This window comes from Ornithorhynchus anatinus, chromosome 2, assembly GCF_004115215.2.
Source record: "Ornithorhynchus anatinus isolate Pmale09 chromosome 2, mOrnAna1.pri.v4, whole genome shotgun sequence".
In the NCBI taxonomy this organism is placed as follows: domain Eukaryota; kingdom Metazoa; phylum Chordata; class Mammalia; order Monotremata; family Ornithorhynchidae; genus Ornithorhynchus; species Ornithorhynchus anatinus.
This window is the reverse complement of record NC_041729.1, coordinates 28,136,456-28,152,789: the sequence shown is the minus strand read 5'-3', so window position 1 is coordinate 28,152,789 and position 16,334 is coordinate 28,136,456. Positions and strand designations below refer to the sequence as shown.

Below are 16,334 nucleotides of genomic sequence, written 5' to 3'. Positions count from 1 at the left end.
ATTACTACGTAAAATATAACGGAGGTAGAGCCACGGGAACAAGGTAAAAGTCAGTCTGTTCCCCGCCTGTGGAAAAAGACAAAATGGTTACCTTCTTACTGATGCCATCTTGAATGACTGTGGTGCGATAGAGCCTCAGGAGTCCCTCTTGAGACAATTTCTGAACTAAGCGAACGATGGACTTTTTGCAGCACTTAGTGGATATACCTTCCTGCTTCTCTTGATCCATAATCATTTTCTGAAGCCTGCACGGTCAATTTAACGGGTTATTCCAGATCCCCAATTCTCCAAGCTATAAACCTATCTCTTCTTATTAAACCACGATAAGCCGTTGGGTTTGACGGAAACTATGCGAGAACCGAGAGAACTGTTATCACCTGGAAGAGAAAAAAAGTTACCGCCCAGGAGGCTTCCCGAACCGTTCCAGAAGTTCTCTCTCGGTTGACAAGAGTTATCCCCCCACGGCCTAGTTTACATTCATATTCGGTCTAGTGGCGGAGGCTAGAAGAATATGATTTGCAACGTAGAGGGTGTCGTGATGGAAATAAATCGCCATGCAGTTTGGATGCTAATTTAACCATCTGATAAAGAATGTTCTGGCTTAACTTGTCCACAAAGCTTTAAAGTCTAAATAAATCAGTTCCCAACGGGTAAAGTCATTATACTGGAACTAGATTTACTGCCTTTCCTCGCTTCCTCTCTTCCCCCCACCCCATCTTGCTGACTCCTTCCATTCTAGGGCCTGACAGTTTTCGTTCTCTATCTCCTTGCCCTAAGATGCTCATGTTTCTAAAGGAAGAACATGGCCGCTTCGGAATTTCAGGTTCAGAAACGAGTAGTAGCCCGGAGACAGAAGTCGGTAGACACACCTATTTCTCTTTCGGCAACTGTGCTACCTAAAACGGAGAGCAAAAGCAGCCCGTTGGGGGCGGAGAACCTATCTTCCAACGGTTGCACGACACTCATGAGCAGCAGCGTGGCTCGGTGGAAGGAGCTTGGGCTTGGGAGTCAGAGGTCATGGGTTCGACTCCCGGCTCTGCCACTTGTCAGCTGTGTGACTGTGGGCGAGTCACTTAACTTCTCTGTGCCTCAGTTACCTCATCTGGAAAATGGGGATTAACTGGGAGCCTCCCGTGGGACAACCTGATTACCCTGCATTTACCCCAGCGCTTAGAACAGTGCTCTGCACATAGTAAGCGCTTAACAAATGCCAACATCAATTAATCCCGGCTCCGCCACTTGTCAGCTGTTTGACTTTGGACGAGTCACTTCACTTCTCTGGGCCTCAGTGACCTCACCTGGAAAATGGGGATTAAGACTGTGAGCCCCCATGGGACAACCTGATCGCCTTGTATCCCCCCCCCCCCCCCCCCCCCCCCCCCCCCCGGCGGCGCTCAGAACAGTGCTTCGCACATAGTAAGCACTTAAATACTATCGTTATTATTATTACTCTCCCAAGAGTTTAGTATAGTGCTTCGCACCTAGTAAGCGCTCAATAAAACCAATAATGATGATAGCGTTGGCCAACACCGTGAGGGTGAGCAAAGAATCAGTGCCGTATATTCCAGACCGAAAATCCCGGTCAGATTTGGGAGGGGTTTCCCTACCCCACCCCACAGGGACACGGGGCAGTTCCTCAAACCCCACTGGAAGCAGTTCCCCGAGGCTTCCCAACCTTTTGCCGACAGAAATAGGGAAGATTCCACCGGGCTTCTTGGCCAACGCGAGCTACTCCACCCTTACAGGCATCTGGCTTTTCCAGTAGCTCACAATCACTGGGACGTTTTTCTGCATGTCTGCCCTGAGTTCTTTCTGCTCCACCTGAAGAAGAATCCTCCTCTGTCCCCCGACAGATGAGGAGATTCCACCCACTCCCTCCTGTTGGAAATTCAACCTCTGCTGGATAGCTGAACTCCGACGTGCAGTCTATCCAAATGTTGCAGGTCTGTCGCGGCGCCGCTAAAATGCTTCACCTTCTTCCTCGTCGGACGATAAGGATCTTCCCGGGGCCCGATTTACAGGGGAGGGGCCGCTTATAAGACCTGGTAAGGCAGTGCCAACAAGTAGTATCTACATTTCCAAATAAGTAATTTCTACCTTTGAGGCTTGTGTCATCATTAACAACGGTATATCAAAAAAAAAAACCAGTCAATATCTCACGTGAACAAGCTCTCGATTAAGCGGAGGTTGCGGACGGCCTCGACGATCATATTTCGGCGTTTCAGCAGCCGGTACGTCTCGTGCGATCTCTCCAGGGCCGTACACCTGCGACCTTTCCCCTTCTTCTTCTTCTGGAGAGCTCTGTTCTCCTAGGATATCGCCGGTGCAAACATGTGCACAAAACTTGGGTGTTTTTAAATAACTTCCTAACGGATTAGCCGCGACTACCTGGACTGCTAGTGAAGGCCGTTCCAGAAATACATTATCTGAAGACATTCGGCCTGTACACTCAAGAGGACCCGGGCGGGGTAGTCAACTGAGGCTAGAATTAGACCGAGAGGACACCTTGGAGATCAACAAATGAACAGGTCACTAGGTGGAGAGAAAAAAATCCTCTTTTATGCTGTGGCCACCAGCGAGTGGACCTTCATAAAGCTAAGACTATTGACCGGAAGGCAAAAGAAAAGTTTAAGTTACACGGAGAAGCAGCGTGGCTCAGTGGAAAGAGCCCGGGCTTGGGAGTCAGAAGTCAATGGGTTCGAATCCCGGCTCCACCGCTTGTCAGCTGTGGGACGGTGAGCAAGTCACTGCACCTCCCCGGGCCTCCCTTACCTCATCTGTAAAATGGGGATTCACTGTGAGCCTCACGTGGGGCAACCTGTTCACCCCGTATCTCCCCCAGCGCTTAGAACAGTGCTCTGCACGTAGTAAGCGCTTAACAAATACCAACATTATTATTATGGATAGTGGAGAGGAAACAGGCATTCCTGAAAATACAAGTCACCAAGTGTCTTAAGGTAGCATCTATGTCTGAATCTCGCGGCCGGTTTGGGCGGAAAACCCAAGAGGCTGAAGAACATCAGTGAAAACAAGAGACGGGGGGCAAACTAGTGCAATTATTTAATTAAATACTTTCCTCTCCTTCCAATTCGACAGACACCGACCCGCTCACACCCCACCTCGCAAACCCTTCACTAGAGGAACGCACAAAACCGTGTAAGCCACGACGCCGACGCTCATCTTCCGGAGAACGTCACCCAGCCAGCTCAACACCAAAACGCTCCAGACATACGCTCTCACCTTTGGATCGTCAAGCTTGACCTCTTCGATCAAGGCCACGTCCCCGTCTTCTTCCGCGACGTGTGGGCCGAGAGAGCTGTTGCCATCTATCTGAGCGGCATCCAAACTGCTGTCGACATCCGCCGACTCCCCGGAGAGCTCGTCGACGTCGTCGATCACGTCCACAGAGAGGGGCTTCTTCATCTTCATCGAGTGCAGGCCTAAGAATTTACCTCCGGCTTTAGAAAAAAGGATGACAACGGGCCACGTTGAGGAGTTTCCACAGGGTTTAGAATAATCCTCCACATTAGGAAGCAGCCTGGGCTAGCAGAAAGAGAACGGGCCTGGGTTCTAATTCCGGCTCTGGCCCTCGCCTGCTGCGTGACCTCGGGCAGGTCACTTAACTCCTCTGTGCCTCCGTTGTAAAATGGGGATGCGATACCTGTTCTCCCTCCTTTTTGGACTGAGAGCCCACGTGGGGCAGGACTGTCTGATTAATTCGTATCTATTCCAGTGCTTAGAACAGTGCCGGACACACAGTAAGTGCTTAACAAATACCTTCATGATAATGATAATAATGACCAACATTAGATAACCACGTCACCCAAGACGAGAACAGAAAACGTCAGAGGACAACTATGCCTCCTATTAGCATTTCTTCCCTTTTTTCAGGAATATCACCCCTTCAGGGACCCATAGGAAGGCTCTGCTTCAAGTGCAGCAGAAAGAGCTCAGGGCGGGCACACAGAAAGACTTCCCAATGACGGCGAGGCCCTGGAAAGGCCGCTGAGGGAGCCTGTAATCTCTTTCCTTAAACGTCTTTAAGGGTAATAATAATAACGTTGGTATTTGTTAAGCGCTTACTATGAGCCGAGCACTGTTCTAAGCGCTGAGGTAGACACAGGGGAATCAGGTCGTCCCACGTGGGGTTCACAGTCTTAATCCCCATTTTACAGATGAGGTAACTGAGGCACCGAGAAGTTAAGTGACTTGCCAACAGTCAGCTGACAAGTGGCAGAGCTGGGATTCGAACTCATGACCTCTGACTCCAAAGCCCGGGCTCTTTCCACTGAGCCACGCTGCTGAGCTACAGATGCAGGTGGTTTTGGGGGGTCTCCAGCAGGCGTGAAGCCATCAAACCTCCCCGGGGCGATGTGCAGCTGGAAAAGAAACCTCCAAGGAACACCCACCCGAATTAGCCCTGTCGGCTTGGGGAGAGCCCCGTCTTCCCAGTGAAGCCTCTGAGCGGATCTTCCACGGATTCTCATCCCTAGAAAGGAATTTCAGCTTTCCGTCACTTCCAGGGACCCTCGCCTACCTTTCGTTGGAGTCGACTGCTGCGCCTCATCCCTGAAACCGAATCTCACCAGTGACTCGGTCTCACCCTGTGGTCCTTTTCCTCTTCTTTTACTACTAGTGCTGTGCTCTTCCTCGTTGTCAGACTCAGAGAGGAAGCCTTCCTCTCCGCCCAGAGGAAGGGATTCTTCATGCACCGGAGCCAAGCTCACTGTAGCCAAGTGCTCGCTCCGCGCTTTCTCCCTCTCGTACTCCTGGCTTAAAAAGCTCTCTTCGGCAAAGACGTGGGAAATGTACTTCGTTGTGCGTTGCCGACCTTCGTCTTCCATGAAGCCCTGAAGAAATCGGATTTAACAGATTTAATTTAACAGAGCGGCTACGTTGACTCGGCAGTACGGCTCAACGAGGGTCAGTGACTTAAGGCTGGGAAAATCGAATCCAGTTCTGATTTTCTGGGTGCCGTCCAGTTTGCCGCTTGATCGGTCAACGGTCACCGTGAGGACGAGCTAATGAAATAACGGCAGAACGCTCCGTTAACCGACAGTGCCGGTCCATCGGTTCCTGATTAGCCGTGGTCACGATGGATTTGGATGAGTGGAATTCTCAAACCTCATTTTAGCCACACTTCAATTTCCCCCAGACCGCACTCTTAAGCAGAACCGCTGTCAAACAGCAAAAACGTTCGACTGGATTTTACTTCCCTACTCTGTCCCTGTTCACTCCATGGTCAGTAGGGGAGGGGGGACAGAGAGATGGTGTAAAGACTAGCAGTAAGAAGGAGCAATAAATACAAGAGCATCCTTGAATACTCACAAGGATTTCCTGAAATCCTCAAGACTCATCTTCCCCATGCCCACTCCCGGACAGACAGTCCAATCCTCCGCACGGCCAAGAAATCCTAGGTCTACGTTAAATCTCGCAAAACTTCAACAGAGGCCACGAACGCCAAGTTACCTTGACGACTTTGTATCGCTCAAGAAGACGACAGAGCATCCGGGCTTCCAGCTTTCCCACGTTCATAGCCATGCGCATTTCGGCCTGGGAAATTCCTTTCGTGCCTCTGCTTTCAACTGTTTGGAGAAAGAAGGAGACGTCTCGAATCCCAACACCGCGGCAGACTGTAAATGAGCTGGTGGAGTGCGGAAGTCATCGTTGAGGTGGGTTCCCTTTCTTCTCCGGGGATACGGATCGCGGAACGTAGTGAAACCTCCTGGCAGCCACACACGATCCCAACTCGGAAGACGGATCTCTACTCCAAATGAAATCAGTCCGCACCGCGTAGCCGGCCGCTGATCTGTTCATAGGCGGTAACTGTATAAAACGTACCCAAACTACTGATAGAACCGAAAGGCACCGGGGCTCCGGCCGTGGGTTTCCGCGGGGGTGCCTTCCTAAGCCTCTGGCTCACGATTCAGAGCGCTCTCCTTGCTGCTCCACGTTAATATATTGTATATACGTATACATATTTGTGTGTGTGTATATATATATGTTGGCATTTAAGTCCTTACTATGTGCAGAGCACTGTTCTAAGCGCTAGGGTGATCAGGTTGTCCCACGTGAGGCTCACAGGCTTCATCCCCATTTTCCAGATGAGGGAACCGAGGCCCGGGGAAGGAAAGTGACTTGCCCACAGTCACACAGCTGACAAGTGACAGAGCGGGGATTCTCTAACTCCCACGCCCGGGCTCTTTCCACTGAGCCACGCTGCATTCCAAGCGCTCAGTCCAGTGCTCTGCACACAGTAAGCGCTCAATAAATACTACTGAAGAGTAAGCGCTCAAATACTATTGTGTGTCACACAGTCACACACACGTTAAGCCCCCCGTTCTGTGTAAAATGAGGATAATGCCACCTGCTCTCTCGTAAGAAGTCGTCTAGCGTAAAGAGCATGGGCCTGGGAGTTCATTCAGTAGTACTGATTGGGCGCTTACTACGTGCGGAGCGTTTCTAAGTCCAGCTCTTCCCCTTGCCTGCCGGGTGACCTTGGACGGAACGTTCAACCTCTCGAGGCCTCGGTTTCCTCATCTCTAAGATGGGGATTAAATACCCGTATCTCTCACCTACATGGACCGTGAGCCCCATGCGGGACAGGGGCTGTGTCTGACCCGATTATCTCGTATCTAGCCCGGTGCTCAGTACAGTGCTCGGCACAAAATAGGTACTGAAAGACCATGTCTCTTATTATTAGTGCCCGGATGCTTCGGAGAATATGGGTATGTATTCGGGAGTAGCATCAGTTGAATGAGAACTGGGTGAGGAGCACAGTACTGGAAAGAATTTCGAAGGAAGAATCATTCCCCCGCTAATGCAAGTTTTGAAAGCGTGCACATCACACTAGTCGTTCCCATCGTTAATAATACTATCACTAATCACTGCCGAAGCAGTTACAGATGATCGAAAGCAGATAAACAGACCCAAACACATCTGAGATCGGATCAGCCAGATAAATATCAAGTTTAGAAAAACGGCTGTGGTGTTGGGCCTGGGAGTCAGAGGACCTGGGTTCTAATCCCAGTTCCGCCACTTGCCTACTATATGTCCTTGGGCGAGCCGCTTAACTCCTCCGTGCCTCGGTCTCCCTCATCTGCCAAATGGGGAATAAATACCTGTTCTCTCTCTCACTTGGACTGTGAATCCCTGATGAGCACATATCAACCCCAGCGCTTCACACAGTCCTCGGCACGTAGTACGTGCTAAACGAACGCCACCATTATTAACAGAAATGGCTTCTGACATTATGGCACGAAGCAGGGCAGCTGGAACCTCCAGGTTGCCACGGCCTCCGGGTGGCGGATGGGGAAGCAGGAGAAGCGGATGTTTCGAGTCTCACCTGCTCCCGTTGCTACTGTTCTGCTTCTGGCGCAGATAAGAGATCCGGGAAGGCCGGCAGGAAGTGGAGGAGCGGTAATGATAATAATGATGGTATTTGTTAAGCGCTTACTATGTGCCAAGCACTGTTCTAAGCGCTGGGGGGGGGGGGTACAAGGTAATCAGGTCGTCCCACATGGGGCTCACAGTCTTCGTCCCCATTTTACAGACGAGGGAACTGAGGCCCACAGAAGTGACTTGCCCAAAGTCACACGGCTGACAAGTGGCGGAGCCGGGATGAGAACCCACGACCTCTGACTCCCAAACCCGGGCTCTTTCCACTGAACCACGCCGCTTCTCCAGACGCTTCTCCGGCTACCACGGCCAGGGTTGCCTTCCCGGGGCAAGGAAGCATACTCACCCCTAACAATGCGATCCGCACACTGGGGCAGAGCCAGAGAGTCCAGACAGACTCTCTCAGAAGAACGACTGATGTCGGAAAGGGGTTTTCTAATTCTCTTTGAACTCCAACCACTAAAAAAGCCTAGTGCGAAGAGCACGGGCCTGGGAGTCGGAGGCCCCGCGTTCTAGTCCCGACTCTGCCAACTGCTTGCTGCGTGACCTTGGGCAAATCATTTAAATTTCTCTGGGCCTCAGTTTCCTCAACCGACCATGGGGATTAAATACCTGTTCTCCCTCCTAATCAGACGGGGACCGAGTCCGACCTAATTAACGTATACCCACCCCAGTGTTTAAAACAATGTTTGACACATAGTAAGCACTTAAATACCAACAAAAAAAAATTAAGTACCAACTATTACCCGCTCACAAAAATACTCTACCATTGAGATACAAGGCTGTGAAAATGAATCGACATTCTTAGTATCCGATACTTCTCATTCTGAATAAGTAGGCAAGTAATCCCTAAGCAAGGGTAACGTAAACGCGCTCTTTTCCGAGAGTTCCGCTTAGAGCTGTTGGGCCGGAGCTGGCTTTTCTACCATTGGACATTTTGCTTCGGCACCAGCAGATACATAGGAAAGACTGGGCCTCCCTTGGTCGTAGCCTTTAGGCACTTCATATACGCCTAGCGGGAGGAAGCACGACGCATTTAAGACCGACTCCACCACGGTGACCTGGGAGTCTATTTTATTAAGCCTTTTTCACAACGAGAACACTTCGAAAATTAAGCTACGTACATCTATACGAATTATCCAGTCCCGGTTCCGCCACGTGCCTGCTGCGTGACTTTGGGTCGCTCACTTAACTTTTCTCTGCCTCAATTTCCACACGTTTAAGAGAGGATTCGATATCTGTCCTTCCTCCTATTTAGACTGTGAACCCTGCGTGGGACAGGGGCTGAATCCACCTGATTATCTTGCGTCTACTTAGCACAGTGTCTGCCAAACGCACTTAAATACACTATTATTAATGTTATTACACTATTATTAACGTTATTACTATCTTCTCTGAACTTGACAACCTGATAGATAACATTACCTACTTAGCTCATAAGCCTGGGTCAGCATGTCTCTCTCATACACAACATCCACTGGTTGGACCGTTTTGGCCACCATCTCTTCTTCATCCTCTTCATCCTGATCATGGTCATCTTCTACCTTCCGTTTGAAGTCCTTCATGAGCTTGAGGCACCGAACCATAACGTCAGTTCCTGGGAAGGAAAGCATACTCTCTTTTTTTCAATCCAAGAACAAAATTACCTCAGACCTCGTAGAAAAGGAGACAAGGGTAAGGCCATGGAATTGCTAATAAAAACCAGAATGAGGCCGTTTCATGGGTTGGCTGGTCTCTTTTGGGGGAAGGGGGAGCATGGCAATACAATACTTAGGACTTGCAACATCTCTACTCCAGGGTGCCCAGGGTTGCCAACAGTCTGCAAATTCAAAGATGATCCATAAAGAGGTCCCGCCGTCGACCCCTGGCCCACGTCCTACCGCTGTCCTGGAACGCCCTCCCTCCTCACATCCACCAAACCAACTCTCTTCCCCTCTTCGAAGCCCTACTGAGAGCTCACCTCCTCCAGGAAGCCTTCCCAGACTGCGCCCCCCTTTCCCTCTGCTTCCCCTCCCCTCCTCTTCCCCCTTCCCCTCAGCACTGTGCTCATTTTTATATATTATTTATTGCCCTATTTATTTTGTTAATGACGTGTATATCTCCTTGATTCCTATTTATCTTGATGATGTTGTCTTGTTTCGTTCCGTTTCGCTTTGCTGTCTCCCCCGTTTAGACTGCGAGCCATTACTGGGCAGGGATCGTCTCTATCTGTTGCCGAATTGTACGTTCCAAGCGCTTAGTGCAGTGCTCTGCACATAATGAGTGCTCAATAAATACTACTGAATGAATAAAAACTGCAAAAATGTGTAAAAACCTGTAAATCCGGGCTGCTGATACCTAAGGTAGGGGCAGGAGGAGTCTGCACTCCGATGACTTCCCTGCACAGAGCCCGGCTCCCGAGGCCAAGGGTAGAAAACTATCACCTTCTTTATCGAGTGCTGAGAGATAGGGAATTAGCAACTGTAAACAGGAGTGACACCAAGGACGTACACCGGGTTGGGAGAGTGGTTATGATGATTATTGTATTATTTTTATGATCACCATTATTATGGTTTTTGTTTAGCGAAGAACTGTTCTAAAGCATGGGAGAGGGTTCAGGTTATCGGGTTGGACACAGTCCATCCCGCATGGGCCTCGCAGCCTAGGTAGGAGGGAACAGAATTACATCCCCTCTTATCCGTCCAAGAAACGGAGGCACGGAGAAGTGACTTGCCCGCAGTCACCCAGCACACGAGTGGTAGAGCCGGGATTAGAATCCAGGTCCTCTGACCCTCAGGCCTCCGGGCTACGCTGCTTCTCGTGTGGTGTGGGAAAATAAGTGCGGAGATGGGAGAGAGTCCTCACAGGGTCCCAATCAGTTAAGCCAAGATGACCGCTTCAAACCTGTCGTCGCATCAGGATTCATATATTCATTCAATCGTATTTATTGAGCGCTTACTGTGTGCAGAGCACTGTACTAGAGATGTGATGACACCACCTGGAAGTCCCTGGCCCACAGAGAGGATTTAACCTGGCTCTTCCTACAGCACTACGAACTGGCGTACGCCGAGATTTCGAAACGAAACGGGAGCTACTGAGCTTTATTCTGTTCTTCTCTACCTTACGGCGTCTTCAGGACTAACAAATAAAGTAGGTCTCTGTACTCTCTTCTTTCTGGGGCTCACGAATGTTTTCATCCACCAGGAATATCGTACGTCCCAGAAGCTCAGATTAAAACTACGAGTGTTGACTCCTTTCACTCATCTCTCGGTCACGACCCAAGGCTCCAACTCGGGTCCCGAAAGCTAGAGGGAACATTTTTGAGCCCAAAGAGAGAGACACTGGATTCATTTTGGAGCCCAAAGAGAGAGACACGACTACCAAAGTAGTAGTAGACCCTTACTAAAATTGGTTTCTGTCATCTGGTCGATGACACTCAAAACCTGGACCGAAACCTAGCCCGAGCGTTAACAGATAGTTTTGTCCAAAGAGATACCAAAGTCGGATGGAAAACCCTTGTTTCATACGGTTACCCTTCTTTGTCTTGCAAGGTCCCCCATCAGGATGAACGTCTTGCAGTGGGATAGACACCACTTTGGCCAGACTGCCATTAAGCATGTACTGATACAGGCGCTTAAACGTTCTTTCACAGAGACCCTGCAAAAACAGAAATTAGAAAGCAAGAGAAGCACAACTCTTTTAGCGGTTACCATGACCAGGCGAACGAATCCCCATTCGTAAACAGAGGGCGCTTTACAAAACAAACGTAATTCAGGGTATCGAAGGTCACTGCACCAAGCGTGCTGGGGGCTTTGCGAACTTCCACGGGAGTTTTAAAAAAAAACCAGCCAGTCGACCGTACTTTTTGAGGGCCTACTGCGTGTAGAACACTCTGCCAAGGGTTCGGGGGAGTATGATACAATATAACGGACACGTGCCCCGCCCACGACGAGCTTACAGTCCGGCAACAAAGTAGAATAACGACAAATGCTCAGGAGGTACTTCACAGCCCTGAGAAGCAGCGTGGCTCACTGGAAAGAGCACGGGCTTTGGAGTCAGAGGTCATGGGTTCGAACCCCGGCTCTGCCACTTGCCAGCCGTGTGACTTTGGGCAAGTCACTTAACTTCTCGGTGCCTCAGTTCCCTCATCTGTAAAATGGGGATTAAGACTGTGAGCCCCACGTGGGACAACCTGATTCCCCTGTGTCTACCCCAGCGCTTAGAACAGTGCTCGGCACATAGTAAGCGCTTAACAAATACCAACATTATTATTATTATTAGTTTCTTACCGCCGGGACTCCGGGGCAGGCAGGGAATAGCAGAAAGGGCCCATCCCAGGGCTGATGGAGGAAGCCGAGAGGAGAAGCCCTGCCTTGCCCCGGGCCGGGCTCTGTACCCTCTACAACTCTGCAATCGGTCACTCGGTCGATCGTATTTACTGAGCGCAGAGTAGACCGTAGGCTCGTCGTGGGGCAGGGAATGTATCTGCTATACTGTACTCTCCTAAGAGTACGGTGCTCTGCACACAGTAGGCGCTCAATAGATACGACTGACGAGGACCGAACTAGGTGCCTGGCAGAGAACCGCTAACCAAATAACAGACACATTCCCTGCCCCCAACAGGTTTACGGTCTACAGTCCCAATCAATCCCAATCCCAAAACAATCTGGGTGCGTCGCATTTCAGATTGAAAACCATTTATCGTTGAACCTAGATTTCGCCACCATTCAGACTTAACCGACTAGCTTCGGGTTCAACCTTTAAGTTTCAGGTCTGACCGCTTGACCCAAATTTAAAGCTCTGTTTTCCTTTCCTTTGCAATCCCAAGCCTCTCCGCAGCAGTGAACACCTAGACAGAAGAGTCCTTTCGATTCGATAATTTCCTCCAGTTCTACGCTGGCACAGATTCGGATTTCAACGTGTTAGTCGCTGACTTTTCAAACGGACAGGAAAGGGGTTTCCGGGCCCAGCGTCCTCGGCCCAATAGCTACGTGGAGATGAAGTCCGGCATCTCACCAGTTCTTCCCGCAGGGCTCCTAGGGTATCCATCTGATGAGTTCGAGTGCTCAGCATGGTGGTCAACTTCTCCATTAAGATGTCATATTTACTCCTTCTACGACAAAACCGAGGCAAAGGCAAATTTTTCAACTCCACGGTCACAGATTATTTGCCCTTTTAAATATCTCGGTACCAAAATCTAACTGGTTACCACCTATAAGGAGCTCGTTCACCCGGTCGGCATTCCAAAATGAAAAATAAAGGATCGTAACCCCCGTGTCGCTCTTCACATCGTTCGATCAAACCCTTGTGCGCCAATAAAGCTTCTGGTCATCATTTCCCAGGTGATCAAGGAACTCGGCGCCTTCGAAACTTGCAGATGGGACAAGTTCCAGGGTGGAAGGCAGAGTGGGCAAACTCCCCTTCGGGTCAAGAGATTCCCTAGAGGGCCGGGCTCATGTCTAGGAATGGGGTCACGTAACTCATCTGTGCCTCAGTTACCTCATCTGCGAAATGGGGATTGACACTGTGAGCCCCATTTGGGGTAGGGACTGGGTCCAACCCGATTAGCTTTTATCTGCCCCAGCGCTTAGTACAGTGCCTGGCACCATAGTAGGAGCTTAGCAAATACCAGTAAGGAAAAAAAATCGATTGACAAACTGTCACTCCAAAATGGCGGACGGCTCTGGCAGAGAAGCAGCGAGGCTCAGTGGAAAGAGCCCGGGCTTGGGAGTCACAGGTCATGGATTCGAATCCCAGCTCGGCCACTTGTCAGCTGTGTGACTGTGGGCAAGTCACTTCACTTCTCTGGGCCTCAGTGACCTCATCTGGAAAACGGGGATTAAGACTGAGTCCCAAGTGGGACAACCTGATGACCCTGTATCTTCCCCAGTGCTTACAACAGTGCTCCGCACAGAGTAGTCCAGCTCCATGCAGCCAAGGTCTCCAGCTGTTAAAACAGCCTTTCTATTCCAAATCCCCACCCGTGTACTCTTTCTCAGCACTTACCACGGTGCTCTGCATACTATACGTACTTCAACTGTATATATTTCCATTACCCTATTTACTTTGTTAATGAATTGTACATCGCCTCGATTCTATTTAGTTGCCATTGTTTTTACGAGATGTTCTTCCCCTCGACTCTATTTATCGCCATCGTCCTCGTCCGTCCGTCTCCCCCGATTAGACCGTAAGCCCGTCAGACGGCAGGGACCGTCTCTATCTGTTGTCGATTTGTTCATTCCAAGCGCTTAGTACAGTGCTCTGCACATAGTAAGCGATGAATGAATGAATCCAGAAAGACTACCACTAATCACTCCTGTTGGGTGGAAGCCTACTATCTCCCCTCTAATTTTCTCTCTGGAAGCTTGAAACACTAAAGAGGTGACACCTGGAAAGGGTCTGGGGCTTCTCAGGAGAAAGTGCAACATGGAAACTCTGTTGGGTCCTTCTAACAAAGAAGGAAAATGAGCAATGGGGGGGGGGGGTCAATGATTTCCATTAGTTACGTAGATAACGGGAATTACCACGTTCTAGCCCTCGTGGTGGTTCACATCTATTAAGACAGGACTCGACAGTTGCAAGCTGGTTTCAGAAAAGCAGGGCAAGCATTACCACTATTCTCTGCGCCGAACGCGAACTGACGTAACCCGGTTCTCACCGGTCTCCAGCTCTGTATATTAATAAGACGTTCTAGGCCTTTCTGGTCCTAGATGATTTTCAAGGGCAAATCCACACGGCTACACCGCGGGTGGGGACTCCCAGATCATCCCTTGACCTAACGCACGTACCTGAAATTTATTTATTTCTATTAATACGCGTCCCCCCCCGCTCGACTGTAAGCACGCCGTGGGCCGGGAATCCGTCTACGGGAGTGCACTCTCCCACGTGCTTAGTTCGGTGTTCTTCACGCAACAGGCGCTCAATAAATACCATCAGCTGACTGACAAGGAGAAGACGTTGCCCAAGACCGCCAACTCTGGACAGAGAGGGGTCAAACCCGAGCAGACGCCTCGGCCCCGGCCTGTCCCCTCCCCGACAGGCGTTCCGGATCTCTGTCGTGGCCTCGGACGCTCCCACCCCCTCATTCTTTAAGCCCTGAAACACGACGGAAGCCTGACCACAATTATATTTCCTCCAAGGGGCCTTCCCTAACTAACGTCTCACCTCTCTCCCCTACTCATCCTCCCCTCCGTGTCGTCTACGCTCTTCCGGGTGTATCCCTTAGGCACCCTGATATCCACCCTCGCAGCACTATGTAAATATCCTTACGCTTTCCATTGACCCAGTCCGTAACTCTTTTTAATTTTTTAACGGTATCCGTCAAGCGCTTGACTTGGTGCCAGGCACTGAAGCTGGGGTAGATTCAAGACAATCGGATTGGACAGTCCCTGTCCCTCGTGTCGTTCACGGTCTCAATTCCCATTTTACGGACGAGGCAGCTGAGGCACCGAGACGTGAAGTGACTTGCCCAAAGTCAGAGAGCAGGCGAGAGGTGGAGCTGGGACCAGAACGCAGGTCCTACATTCATTCCTATTTATGGAGCGCTCACTGCGCGCAGAGCACTGTACTAAGCACTTGGGAGAGTACGCGACGACAAGCAGACACATTTCCTGCCCACAACGAGCTTACGGTCAGAGGTCACGGGTTCTAAGCTCGGCTCGGCCGCCAGTCAGCTGTGGGACCTTGGGCAAGTCTCTGTGTCACTTCTCTGTGCCTCAGTGACCTCGTCTGTCAAATGGGGATGAAGACCGTGAGCCCCAAGTGGGACACCCTGATCACCTTGTATCCCCCGGCGCTTAGAACAGTGCTTTGCACGTAGTAAGCGCTTAACAAATGCCACAGTTTTACAGTGCAGGGGAGGAGAGAGCCGTGATATAAATAAATCATTTCCCTCGGGCCAGGGGATGAAGAGAGGAGAGCCCAAGGGAAGAGCCTCCTGCGGACAGGTGTTAGAGAAGCAGCGTGGCTCGGTGGCAAGAGCCCGGGCTTGGGAGTCAGAGGTCGTGGGTTTGAATCCCGGCTCCGCCGCCTGTCAGCTGTGTGACTGTGGGCAAGTCACTTCATTCATTCATTCGACAGTATTTACTGAGCGCTTACTATGTGCAGAGCACTGGACTAAGCGCTTGGAATGGACAAATCGCTAACAGATAGAGACAGTCCCCGCCCTCTGACGGACTTACGGTCCAATCGGGGGAGACGGACAGACGAGAACAATAGGAATAAACCGAATCGAGGGGATGAACGTCTCATTAAAACAGCAGCAAATAAAGAGAATCAAGATGATGTACATCTCATTAACAAAATAAATAGGGTCATGAAAATACATACGGTCGAGCGGACGAGTACAGTGCTGGCGGGAGGGGAAGGGAGAGGGGGAGGAGCAGAGGGCCTCAGCTCCCTCATCTGTAAAATGGGGATTAAGACTGTGAGCCTCGTATGGGACCACCTGTTTCCCCTGTGTCTACCCCAGCGCTTAGAACAGTGCTCTGCATATAGTAAGCGCTCAACAGATACCAACATTATTATTATCACGACTGTTTTCTTTGGCCAGCCAATGGGCCGGGGCACCGTCAGCCTAGGGAGTTTTTGGCCCAGTGCATAAAAGGAGCTTTCTGGGCAAGACGCGTCCGCGGCGTCGCTACGGGTCGGAGACGACTCGACAGCGTAAGCCGAGCGTAAGGGGCCGGGACCCCAAGTTTGCAAAGCCCAGTTTTCAGTCAGAAAGCATTCTCGTGAACACACACGCCATACCTGTCAACGTGAAACCGGTTCAAAAGCAGGAGGATGGAGTGCTGCTGAGCTCCAGATGGGAGCCGGATCACGTGCGACTGCATTGTGATGAGCTTATTTTTGTTCAGTACTTTTCTGTGATAGTGCAATTTCCCAGCGTCGACTCTACGGAGAAGGAAAGCGAGATCGGGAGTCCATCGCCGTTCCCAGACGGCCTCGGTCTTCCC

At 50.5% G+C, this 16,334-nt stretch overlaps 1 protein-coding gene and 1 long non-coding RNA gene across 2 annotated transcripts in view; one reads left to right on the top strand and one right to left on the bottom strand.

Moving 5' to 3' along the window:
* Positions 1-16,334, bottom strand: part of GTF3C1 (general transcription factor IIIC subunit 1) — a 70,741-nt gene that overhangs the window by 44,456 nt on the left and 9,951 nt on the right. Inside the window, exons 4-12 of the mRNA XM_029050261.2 lie at positions 16,129-16,272; positions 12,394-12,490; positions 10,911-11,034; positions 8,828-8,995; positions 5,470-5,585; positions 4,538-4,850; positions 3,241-3,458; positions 2,161-2,309; positions 92-245 (exon numbers count right to left, since the gene is read on the bottom strand). Of these exons, the coding sequence (XP_028906094.1) occupies positions 92-245; positions 2,161-2,309; positions 3,241-3,458; positions 4,538-4,850; positions 5,470-5,585; positions 8,828-8,995; positions 10,911-11,034; positions 12,394-12,490; positions 16,129-16,272 (1,483 nt within the window). The remainder of the gene's footprint in view (positions 1-91; positions 246-2,160; positions 2,310-3,240; positions 3,459-4,537; positions 4,851-5,469; positions 5,586-8,827; positions 8,996-10,910; positions 11,035-12,393; positions 12,491-16,128; positions 16,273-16,334) is intronic.
* On the top strand, positions 5,516-12,662 carry LOC114806404. The gene is made up of 2 exons (XR_003754431.1): positions 5,516-5,672; positions 12,206-12,662. It is a non-coding gene; the product is annotated as an uncharacterized LOC114806404 (long non-coding RNA).